This window comes from Falco punctatus (assembly GCF_963210335.1).
Source record: "Falco punctatus genome assembly, chromosome: 7".
Lineage (NCBI taxonomy): Eukaryota > Metazoa > Chordata > Aves > Falconiformes > Falconidae > Falco > Falco punctatus.
In genome coordinates this window covers 46257568-46269425 of record NC_137587.1, presented here as the reverse complement: position 1 = coordinate 46269425, position 11858 = coordinate 46257568, and the positions used below count along the sequence as shown (strand labels likewise).

The window sequence follows — 11858 nt, the reverse complement described above, 5'->3', positions numbered from 1 at the left end:
CACGTTCAGGTGGAACTCCCCGTGTTGCAGCGTGTGCCCGTTGCCCCTTGTCCTGTCGCTGAGCACCGCTGAAAAGAGCCTAGCCCCGTCCTCTTGGCACCCGCATTTAAGGTATTTGTAGGCATTGATAAGATCCCTCTCAGCCTTCTCCAGGCTGAACAGGCCCAGTGCTCTGTCTGTCCTCACAGGGAAGATGCCCCGGTCCCCTCATCATCTGTGCAGCCCTCCGCTGGCCCCTCTCCAGCAGTTCCCTGTCTCCCTGGAACCAGGGAGCCTAGCACTGGGCACAGCACTGCAGATGTGCCTCACCAGGGCAGAGCAGAGGGGGAGGATCACCTCCCTCGACCTCTGCTGGCCATGCTCCTTCTCATGCACCCCAGGATCCTATTGGCCCCTTTGCCACACAGGCACACAGCTGGCCCATGGGCAACTTGCTGCCTACCAGCACTCCCAGGTTCTTCTCCGCAGAGCTGCCTTCCAGCAGGCCAGTCCCAGCCTGTACTGGTGCGGGGGGTTGCTTCTCCCCAGGTGCAGGACCTGACACTTGCCCTTACTGAACTTCATCAGGCTCCTCTCTGCCCAACTCTGCAGCATAACCAAGTCTCGCTGAATGGCAATGTAGACTTCTGGGGTATCAGCCGCTCCTCTCAGTTTGTATCATCATCAGACCTGCTGAGGGCACACTCTGTCCCTTCATCCAGGTCACTTACAAATAGGCTGAACAGGACTAGACCCAGTACTGGCCCCTGGGGAACACCAGCTAGACTCTGTCTGCATTGCTGATCACAGCCCTCTGAGCTCTGCCATTCAGCCAGTTCTCAGTCTGTCTCAATGTCTTCACTCATCAAACCACCCTTCCTGAGCTTACCTATGAGGATGTTACAGGAGACAGTGTCAAAAGCCTTGCTGAGGTCAAGGTAGACAACATCCACTGCTCTCCCCTCATCTACCCAGCCAGTCATTCCATCAGAGAAGCCTGTGAGGTTGGTCAGGCATGATTTCCCGTTGGTGACTCCATGTTGACTATTCCTGATAACCTTCTTCTCTTCCACATGCTTAAGAGATGACCTCCAGGATGAGCTGTTCCATCAGCTTTCCATGGATGGAGGTGAGGCTAACCGGCGTGTAGTTTCCTGGGTCTTCCTCCTTGCCCTTTTTGAAGACTGGAGTGACATTGGCTTAGGTCCAGTTCTCAGGCACCTCTCCTGTCCTCCATGACCTTTCAAAGATGATGATGAGTGGCTTAGCAATAACATCTGCCAGCTCCCTCAGCACTCAGGGGTGCATCCCACTGGGACAATAAATATGACAAACACCCTCCGCATCACACAGTTCCAGTCTTGTGGGAGAGCTGCCTTCTCTCCAGATGAAAAATGCATGACATTCTGTTCAAACACTCTGAACCCTGTTCCTCAAAGTACAGCTTTATTCCACAGAAGGCTCACAAAGCAACTCTGAAAGAAAGTTCCTTGATCAAAAGATTGCAGTGATATAAAGACAGATAAAAAATATCAGCCTGTTTTCTACAGTCCATTCTCAACTGCATAATTTATAACCACTCCTCACCTGGGATCAAGCTAATGGGTGAAGCTGTATCTACTCTCTTTAGACAAAACACTACCAACTGACAGGTCTCAGCTATTTTGGCAGGAAATATGATCCACTTTTCATCTCAGGCATGCAGCTAGGTGCAAATTATGAACCCAATCCTTACATAAGTTCTTGTATTTGCTAAGATTACTGCTTATTCTCATTTCAAGAAAATCTGATTTTGACATTCAGCTCATGTCTCACCTGACAAAGGAAGACGCACCTGCAAAAGGAATATACCCCTCATCTAAAAAGAAACTAATTTTTTTTAAGGTATGACCAAACCAGGAATATAAAGCATACTCCTACAGCATCCTGTTGTATTTGGGGTTCTGTTAGGTTGCCTGGAGCCTCCCACCAGAGATATAAAAGTATTCCAGCATGAGCTGTAGACTTCTGTTACACTGAGCCATCTGTCTTGAGCTCTGGAAGCCATGTCCAGCTCTTTGTCTCTGCCCACTGCCATGGCTTTGTGGAACATCACAGTGCCATGGTCGCAGCACTTGTGGCCTTAGAGTCAAGTGCCAGCTGAGACAGCCTAATGGTTTATGGTCAGATAGCACATCTACCTCACACCGAAGGTAAATTGTATTGTTACACCAAGCATGACAAATATCTCATTTTCATGTCTGTCACTGCTCCACCAGCAAAACCACGGGCTGATGACTGCACACCTCATAAGCGTCTTCCTGAGACATCACACTGTAGCTCTACCTGACACACAGATCGCTTGCCTGTTACTCATGTTTTTCTTAACTCTTCCAAATGCTTATTCCTGTGTTTTAACCATCATCACATTTCTTCATTTTAATATTAGCAGTTATTGACAGGAATAATTCATGTTTTCCCTCCTAGATCCAACAGAAGAAGTGTATGTCCCACTTTCACAAGAAAATCTTTACAAATACTTTTCAGTGTTCTTTTACAATATGGTAAAGTGCTTGTTTCTCACAAGCTCTACTACACTTTCTGAAGAAATATATCTGTTTTATTTTGAATTCCGTTCACTCCAGCTGTGTCCACTGTCCAGCTGGAATACACTGGGTTGTTGATCTAACAATGTAAGAGGTGGCAGGGCAGTGTAAGAGGCTACTGCTTTTCCTAGCCTGCTGTTTAAAGGGCAGGCCAACATACAGGAAAGACTGTACAGTAGTGGAGATCTCTCAAATAAGTGAAAAATATGTAGCTTGGGACCTGGTGGCACGTGACTCACTGAGATCCCAACATCATCTTTATTCTGTTAGTTACCTCTAGCTCAGCACTGGCCCAAACGCACAGGCCCTGCAGAGCACCTCTGGTATTCTCCTCAAGCAACTCTACCACACACAGCACGTAGCTTCTTGCTTCGGCTGCTTCTAGGCTGTAGGTTACACAGCAGTCACAGGATCTTTCTCTCTAGGATCAGTAATTTGAACTCTTATACAATTGTTTCAAGTAATATCAGCTACTGTTTCATAGCTGGTATTTCTGGCGGGTGCATAACTCCTCTCACCTTCAGAGAGACAGCAATCTGCTGCGGTTGTCCTAAACTACCTCCCATCTTGAGACCCAAATCTTCCATTCTCGCACTGGATTTGTGCTTAGGTATCCTTGCTGCTTTTTTCCTCCCCTTACGCTCTTTATTCACAGGCTTCTGCATGGTTTATCAGGCCTTCGGTGTCACACCGCAACTTTCCACACGCCTCACCGGGCCGAGGCTGCGTCCTGGCCCAGGGCAGGAGCCTGCGCCCACGCTGACAGGGCCCCTTCCAAGCGCTGTGCCAAGGCCAAATCCAGCGAGGCGCACCCACACGCCCGCCGCCGCGACCCCCTCAGCCCGGCCCGGCTGCAGCGCCGGGGGGCAGCGGGAGGGCGCCCGCCCGCCGCGCGGAGCCGCGGGGAGGCCACAGCCCCGGCGCCGAGGGGAAGGTGACGCCCCACACTTTGGACCCTCTTCGCTTCCCGTCCGCCTGAGGGGAGCGACGGGCAGAGAGCCGCAGCCTCTCCCGGAGGAGGCGGTGGCGGGACGCGAACACTGAGGCAGGCGAGCTGCTGCTTCCTCCTCCTCCTCCTCCTAAGATGGCGGCAGACTCCGCGGAGCAGTTCTGCGTGGCCGAGGAGCGGAGCGGCCACTGCGCCGTGGTGGACGGGAACTTTCTCTATGTGTGGGGAGGATACGTGGTAAGGCGGGAGGAGGCGGCCGGAGGGCGCTGGGGGCGAGGACGGGAGGAAAGCCGAGTAGGGACGCAAGAAGCGGCGCAGCGGGGCGGCGCGCTGCCGCCCGGGGGGAGCCGGCCCGAGGAGCCCCGGGGGAGCGGAGCGGAGGCGGAGGGCGCTCCCCCGCCGCATGGCCGGGCCCCACATCGCCCCCAACCGCCCCCTCAGCGGCGCGGCCCCTCGGCGGGCCGGGAGCGGAGCGCTGTTTTCCTCAGCGCGAGCGCTGATTGGCTGCCGGGGCCGCGCGTCCTGCGGGGGCGGCCGTTTTAAATGGCGGCGGCGGCGGGAGCGGCGGTTGCGCTGAAGAGAAGGGCGCGAAGGGAGGGAGCGCGCCCCTCTCATCTGGCTGGCCCCTTCTCTGAGTGTAGGTGCCTCAGCGCTGGCGCCCGTGGCCGTCTCCTAATCTGTGTTCAGGTGCCTCCATCACGGAGCATGCGTTGGGGAAGGGGCTGGTAGAGCCGGTTTGCTTCCCCTTTCATATAGACGTGCGGCAGCTGTGCTCTGGGAGCGCTGCTGTCATCTCCCTTCCTCTGGGGGGTGACGGCTGTAATTTGTGTCTGTACATAATTCGTGTTCTTGTTCCTGAGTCCCTGCATTTTTTACTGATTAGTAGTTGTATGTTAGGTACCGTGTATCTTCCTCCCTCAGAAAGTAGTTCTGTTACTTCAAAAACAAGCTAGTGATGGACTAAAAACACATCTGTTTTTTCCCCTTGAAAGATCACTTCTACTTCTGGCATGTGTGAATCTTTGGGACTCTTAGCTTTGCATGAATTCAGTCCAGAAAGGAGCTACGAACATTAAACTACATTAAATACAGCCAGTTCACTTTATCCACAATATCTGTGCGTGTTGGCTCTAAAATGTGAAAGTAGTTGTGCTTGGTATTATTCCTGGTCTTGAAACTGTGTTTCTACTATTGTACTCCATGTTCTTCCATCTATATTTTTCATGGGCTAAGGTAAACTTTCAAATGTGCAAAGCTTGTTCTTTGGTACTCAACCAAAGAATTCTATTTGAGGCCTCTTGGATTTAAACTTGGAAATTATATGTTGCGAGTGTGTGCAGTAGCAGGGGGAAGGACATTTCTAGGGTTCTCAGGTACTAGTTGCCTCTTCTTGAAGCACATTATAGTTCACTTTCTGGAAGTTGAAATGGTTTTGGTGGTTGTTTGTGTTTTTTTTTTTTTAATAACTAAAAGTGTTGGACTTTTTAGCCCAGAGGCATAGAGCTGGGCAGCTCATGGAATTTGAGGAGTTGCTCTGCTCCTGAACTCGATCTGTGTGACATGGAGAGGTTTGTGCTGCTGGTGACAACCAAAATACTGCAAATATGAACAGATACCGCATACTGGAAAACAAACCCCTGCTGCGGCAGGCAGCCAGGGCAGCTGGCTTTCACTGCCTGGGTTACCCTGGCATGCCTTCTCTAGATGTTGTGTGACCAGGCTTGCCCAATACTGACTGTAATGAAGTTGAGGAGCTCTCTGAGGAGCCTGTAAACTGTTCCCACTGCTTTTCTTTCCTTTGCAGGTCTTTGGTAGGTAGTGTTTCTTGTGGCTGCAAGTCACGTAGAGATTTGAATATGTATTTTGTAGTGGCAAGAAGTTAGCCACCTTTAGAATAAGCAAATATTTAAATAATGTGAGTCGTCTGTGATGTACAGGAAGATTCAGTGTCCTTTTCTGGCTCTAAGCTCCATAATACACTGTATAACTGTGCAACATCTAAGTGATTGGTAATACTTTATGCTTTGGTTTTTAGAAACTGAGGTTGTACTGGCTAGCACAGTGTTTTCAAAGGTTTTCTAATAAAGAATCCTGGGTTCATGGCACAGTCAGAGTGGACAATGTGTTAAGTTTAGCAGAACATCTCTACAAGCGTTTTTAGTAGATTTACGTACTGGTTTGTGGAGAGTACTGTGAAAATCATTGTTACTCTTTAAGCAGCACTTTACATGGGTGAATCATTTTACTTTTTTACATTTTATATTTAATGGTGGACTGCCGCCTAGCTAACTTATTTTTGGCATCAGCATATTTGCTCAGAGTTGGTTCTGTAGCAAATGCTCGGCCTCTGACCGCTGACATATCTAGATTAAATTGAGTAGACTTCAGCATTTTGTGAAGGCTGCAAGCTGCTTGTAAGAGCAGAGCTTACCTTGTGAAAGGCACCTGGCAGGATAAACTGTACCAAATGTAGTGTGTATGTGCCTGGTTTGCACCTTTCAAATCGAGAAGGTAATAATAAAATGTCTTTTAAAGGCAAGTAATCAATATCAGTAACGAAATTGTTAATAAGTAAATTTTGGTTTTGTATTTAACTTCTTTTCCTCACATTAATTTTGATTGTGTTTATTTTTCTTTTACTGACTCTGGCTGCTTATTCTCTCTGTCTTTCATTTCTTTATAATGCTAAGACAATAATTAATGGTGTAATTGTTACTCAATCCGAGTGCTGCAGTTGCATTCTTTTGGGCTTCCTTCTTCTGTTTGTTATTCTTCCTCATAATTATTTCCCAAATTATTTTTCTTTCTTGCAAAGCTTCTGTTTGGGAGTCTTTACAGATCTGTCTTCCACTGAGGAATTATTTTTCTCCATGTTATGTCATAGGTTAAGCTCTTTTATATTTGACATTTTGTTCTTTCGAGTTCCTTCCGTCACTGCAAGTAACTGTTCTTTTTGTGCTTTTTGGTTACACTATTGTCTATATTTTCCCCATATGCTAAGAATTGTCTCCTAATTAAAAGTAACTTCCAAACCAAAAGATAATGAGTTTTAATTCAGGAGGTTTATGTTGTTATACATCTTTCTTGGCAAAACATTAAGTTGGTAAATCCGTCCCTTTAGTGAGTGGGCCAGAGGAATTAAGTTCCTTATTTTTAAAATAAATATTTTTTCTAACTTTGTTTAGTTGTGCAGTTCTTTACCCAGCTACACAGCATGGCAAAATTTCAGTTTCTGGAAAAGATAAAAAGGAGTTAGGAATGAGGAAAAAAATCCTTCAGGGGAAGGAGAACTTTTTTGTCCTGGAAGATGCAGAAAAAAGAACAGCATTAGTACTTTGATCCTTCTCTTTGATTTGTGGAGGTATGAAGGATAACGGATACAGCAAATTTGCTCAGAATGATTGCGGCGAATGAAGAGACGGGACGCAGCTTGGTGCAAGCAAATGTCAATTTATTGTACAGAAGCACGAGTTTATATAACACTTTCAGAAGCTGCGCGTTTTAAACAGATTGGTTCTTGAAGCTAAGCATTGCATCCTAGGCAATCCCCGATTGGTGGTTAACTACCATCAATTAACAGCAAGGTGTTACCTTTCCTTGGCGCCATCCGTCCACCACTCCCCTATGCTCTGTATCATGTTAATTGTTGTCTAGACAAGCTCGAGCACATTCCCCTTAGCTAACTGATTGCCACGCATGGTCCTAGTTTCCAGCCTGCTCCTGCAAATGATCACATCAGCGACTGAAAAAATACTTGCTTTTGCATTTTCATAGAGGATGGAAGCATCTTTAACAGTCTCTTTTAAGATTCTTGTTTTTTTAAAATCCATGTTCATGTTATGGTACTGTTGTGCTACTTGTTAGTAGCAGTTGTGTATGTTTCCTAATGACTTGATTGTTCACCTGTGCTCTTTTCTTATTTTTACAAATAGGCTATTGTATTAGTATTGTTTTTTGAATATTGTAACACTTCTCTCCCCACCAAACTTACTTCTTTATAAACCTCACGCTTTAAAATGAGTGATTTAAGATGCTATTAATAACAAAGCTCAATGACATCAGGAAACACCTAGCACTGTGCTTTTAATAGCTTCAAAAAATGAAAAACATATTTTTTGAACTTCTAGTATAAAATGTAAAATATTAGCATTATTGAGCTGCCTGTTTAAAATTGTAGTGATCAAAGCAATAAAACTGGGGTATGACATGCTTTGGTAGATTACCTCCTTAAGATTATTCTGTGTTGCTAAGTAACATGACTTGGTATTTAATTTTAAAATGTATGGTGTATAATGCATAATTGATTTAACATTTGTGAAATTTTTCTTGGTTTTAGTCAATTGAAGAAAATGAAGTTTATCTGCCTAATGATGAGCTCTGGATCTATGAAATGGATAGTGGGTTATGGTAAGTTGCATAATTTACATTAATACATAAAGTTGATGTTTGCATAGATTACAGTTAGCTGCGATGAAAAGACTTCAGTTACGTGAATTATTGGTCATGTTCCTTGGAGTTTAAATAGCGGATGTTTAATGTAAAGACTGAAGAACAGACTGTGTACTTGTGAATTTACTCTAGGAGATACATTAATTCCTTTAGTACAATTGTTTTTTTCAAGAGAGTGTTTGAAATGGTCAGCTTAAGGCTGTGTTGTTAAAACAGGTGCATTTTATTTGGGCATTTATTTTGGCTTAGTTCTCCATCCATTAATTTCTGTGTTAAAAGGAATATTTAAACACTGGGTATTTGGATTCTTGATCTATTTACAATTATATGGGTTTTGTTATTACTTAATTCTGTTCAGAGTGTATTTGCATAAATACTCATAACTAACCAGATCTTGCATGCCACTAGCAATCTAATATTTACATTTTATATTCATAGAATTATTAGGTTGGAAAAGAGGTTTAAGATCATCAAGCCCAACCATTAACCCAACACTGCCAAGCCCACCACTAAACCATGTCCCTAAGCACCACATCTATGTGTTTCTTAAACACCTCTAGGGATGGTGCCTCCACCACCGCCCTGGGCAGCCTGTGCCAGTGCTTGACAACCCTTTTGGTGAAGAAATTTTTCCTCATGTCCAATCTGAACCTGTCCTGGCACGACTTGAGGCCGTTGCCTTGTTCTATCGCTTGTTGCTTGGGAGAACAGACCGACCCCACCTTGCTACACCCTCCTTTCAGGTAGCTGTAGGGAGCAATAAGGTGTCCCCCCCCCCCGAGCCTCCTTTTCTCCAGGCTAAACCCCTGCAGCTGCCCCAGCCGCCCCCCAGCAGCCTTGTGCCCCAGCCCCTTCCCCAGCCCCTGCCTGGCTCTGGACACGCTCCAGCCCCTCAGCGTCCCTCTTGGCGTGAGGGGCCCAGAGCTGCACACAGGGCTCGAGGGGCGGCCGCACCAGTGCCCAGCACAGGGGACAGGCACTGCCCTGGCCCTGCTGGCCACACTGTTTCAGATACAAGCCAGGTTACATATTGTATGTGGGAAGAGATTAAAAGTGCCTTTTTTTAAAGCTTTCTGGTGTTTTTTATTACAATGATTGCATTCAGTCTGGTAAAGTAGTATCCATCTGGGCTTATATGTTTTTTCTGCCAGCTGTCTGTCTAGTCTCCCACCTGTTTATATATTTCTTGCATACCTGTATTCAGAACAATTTAGAGGGAGAATGGGAGGAGGGGGAGATCAGGAAGGTGTCTTAGAGTATGTGTGAATTTCCACATCTCCATGGTCTTTTTTCTTTTTCTCCTTCCTTTCCTTTTTTTAGATTGTACCCTCACTGAGACTGCATTTTGTTATGTTTCTTTTGGTGAAAGGGTTGGCTAAAGCAACCTCATGCTCTCCTTGGTTTTCACCCATGATGTCCCCGTATCATTTGTACTGGTACAGCTGTTTATATGGTCACACGGGAAATTGGATCAGGAAAGTGATCTGGGTTAAATATAACTTTTTTTTTTCAGGGTTATTTTTAACCAGGATCCATTCTTGATCTCATTCAGTTTACAGCACAAACAGTTGTACGCATACAGCTGGGTGCACAGCATGACACAGGAACAAGCAAAATGAGAGAGCAAGAGCAGAGGAGGGGAAGGAGGGCTGGCCTGTGGCAGTGCTGGTGCCAGAACAAAAGTACTTGGAAGCAGTGACTTGAGCACCGTATTCAGTAGGGAGGTGCATCATTCACATCTGGTGATTTACCATGTAAAAAGCTTTTCCTTTTAATGGCTGCCTCCAGTTCTTTTAGGTTGGGGTAAAGTCAAGCATCAGAACTCAAAGCTGTAAGAATGCTTTTCTTCTGTATAGCCACCAGTGATGGACAATGAAAATATCTGATCTAGATGTGGATATGAAGAAGGGAATGAATGGATTTGACTGGGCCAACAAGTGTGGTGATATTAGAGCTAGCAGACAGGATAAAGAGTAAAGCAGGCTTTGAAGGTGGGAGACCATGACTGAGAGGGAGACTGGGCCAAGGACCCAGTTGGAGGGCAGACTCAGATCAGGTGGAGAGCTGAGAAAAACGAACAGGAACGGCAGAGGAAGAAAGCTTCAGCCAGAAACCATGGGGTGGAAGCTTGGGCAAGGAGTTGGAGTGCCAGCACAGACAGGCTGAAGTTTAGCTGCTAACTTGACCGTGACCAAAGGTGTGGCAACAAGGTGGAAATCCTAAACAAATCACATGCCCTCTGTGTGTGTGTACATGAGAGGGAAGTGCAGGTCCCTATCTTCTGCAGGAATTTGAGATCCTAGGGGAGCTGTTTTCAATGTGGAGTAGTGATGCTAAGCATGGTCTTTGCCTAACGCTCAGCCTCGTGAGTTTGGTAGAAACAGGTTCATCAGATAGTTCCATAGTGCTTGAGATGGCGTGACATCACATCCCAGGATGTTACTGGTTTGTAAGTGAGACTAGCAAGGAAAAGGCTTGGAACTGCAGCTGCTGCTGAAGAACAGAGAACTCATTGCTAAAATTGGCATTTTTGAAGATTTTTTTTTTAACTTACGCTAAATATGGTGCAAAACATACTATGTACCAAAATTAGTGAGTACCTCTGACCTTTATTTCTACTTCTGCCTCAGTTTTCCGTTTGTAAAATAACAGCAGTACTGTGTTCTCATTTCAGGAGTTTTGGGAGTTAATACTATTTCCAGGTTTTGAATAATGAATGTTACTACCGGCTTCACCTCCAGGAAAATTGAGGCGCTTCATAAACATATGCACAGTATTCACATAAAAGTCCTCTCAGCTACAGGAGCCTGACTTCATATATCAGCTGTAGTTTCTACTGCTAGTTATGGCTAAAACTGTATTTTTAGCTTTAAGTCTAAAATATTTAATACATCTGGCTTGGGTTTGTTAATTTTAGCAATTTGAAAGCAGCATTGTAAGATTTAATGTATGTGCTAAATTGCAGGACAATGCACCTAATGGAAGGAGAGTTACCTACCTCCATGTCAGGAAGCTGTGGGGCAAGCATTAATGGGAAGCTGTACATTTTTGGTGGATTTGATGATAAAGGATACAGTAATCGGGTATTGCATTCTTTTCTAACATATTGTATTTGAATGAATACTAATGCTGACCTTTCTGTTTTGTCTGGTGTACTTTGCATTTGAATTAAGGAGAAATTTAAGGAAAAGCTTTATTTTAGTAGAAAAAGTATACTTCTAAACTGACAAAAAATTCAGGTTTTGTTTTAATATTCAACTCCATATATTTTTCTGGGATTTTTCATTGAATCATATCTTAAGTGTAAGACCTTATGAAATTTTCTGTATTTATTGCTGAAAACTGCCAGTGCTTTTCCAATTGCCTTTTTTTAAAACTATGTTGGCAGCCATAATTGTAATTGATCTCAGAATATCCCTTTTATTTTTGCTTTTTGATAGTGATCGCCTTTCGTATGTATTTAGGTAATAATTAAAGTTAAAATAGAGCTACCGGTTTTCCTTGTAACTGAAGACTGGAGTGGCAAAGTAGATGAAATGAGCTGTTTTATCATTTAGTGTAAATGAAGTCAGAGTTCAGCCCTGACTAGAAAATAAGTGAAATTGACCCTGTAATCAGATCTCAGTTTAGTACTCTGTTCCCAAGCCTTGCTGGTTTTTTTAATTTTTTTTGCAAGTTAGGTAGACAGTTCTGCCAGTGGAACTGAACTGAGAGCTGTTTGTCTTGCAGAAGTTTTTTGCCAGGCTTCAGTTGACTCTGAAAGGAGCAGCATATTACTGTTCCTCGTCTAGCTGAGTGAAGGCAAGGAAAACTTGCTGCTAATTCTCAGACTTTTAACTGTGTTCTTGTGGTGTATTGGACTCTTCCTGTATGTTGCTACATATTGTAAGCTTCAC

General features: G+C 44.7%; 2 protein-coding genes across 2 annotated transcripts in view; one reads left to right on the top strand and one right to left on the bottom strand.

Moving 5' to 3' along the window:
* NEMF (nuclear export mediator factor) overlaps positions 1-11858 on the bottom strand; it is a 162394-nt gene that overhangs the window by 86393 nt on the left and 64143 nt on the right. The window lies entirely within an intron of this gene.
* The window catches only part of KLHDC1 (kelch domain containing 1), a 32174-nt gene continuing 23103 nt past the window's right edge, over positions 2788-11858 (top strand). The window contains exons 1-3 of the mRNA XM_080397085.1: positions 2788-3750; positions 7850-7920; positions 10928-11045. Of these exons, the coding sequence (XP_080253211.1) occupies positions 3649-3750; positions 7850-7920; positions 10928-11045 (291 nt within the window). The 5' untranslated portion in view covers positions 2788-3648. The remainder of the gene's footprint in view (positions 3751-7849; positions 7921-10927; positions 11046-11858) is intronic.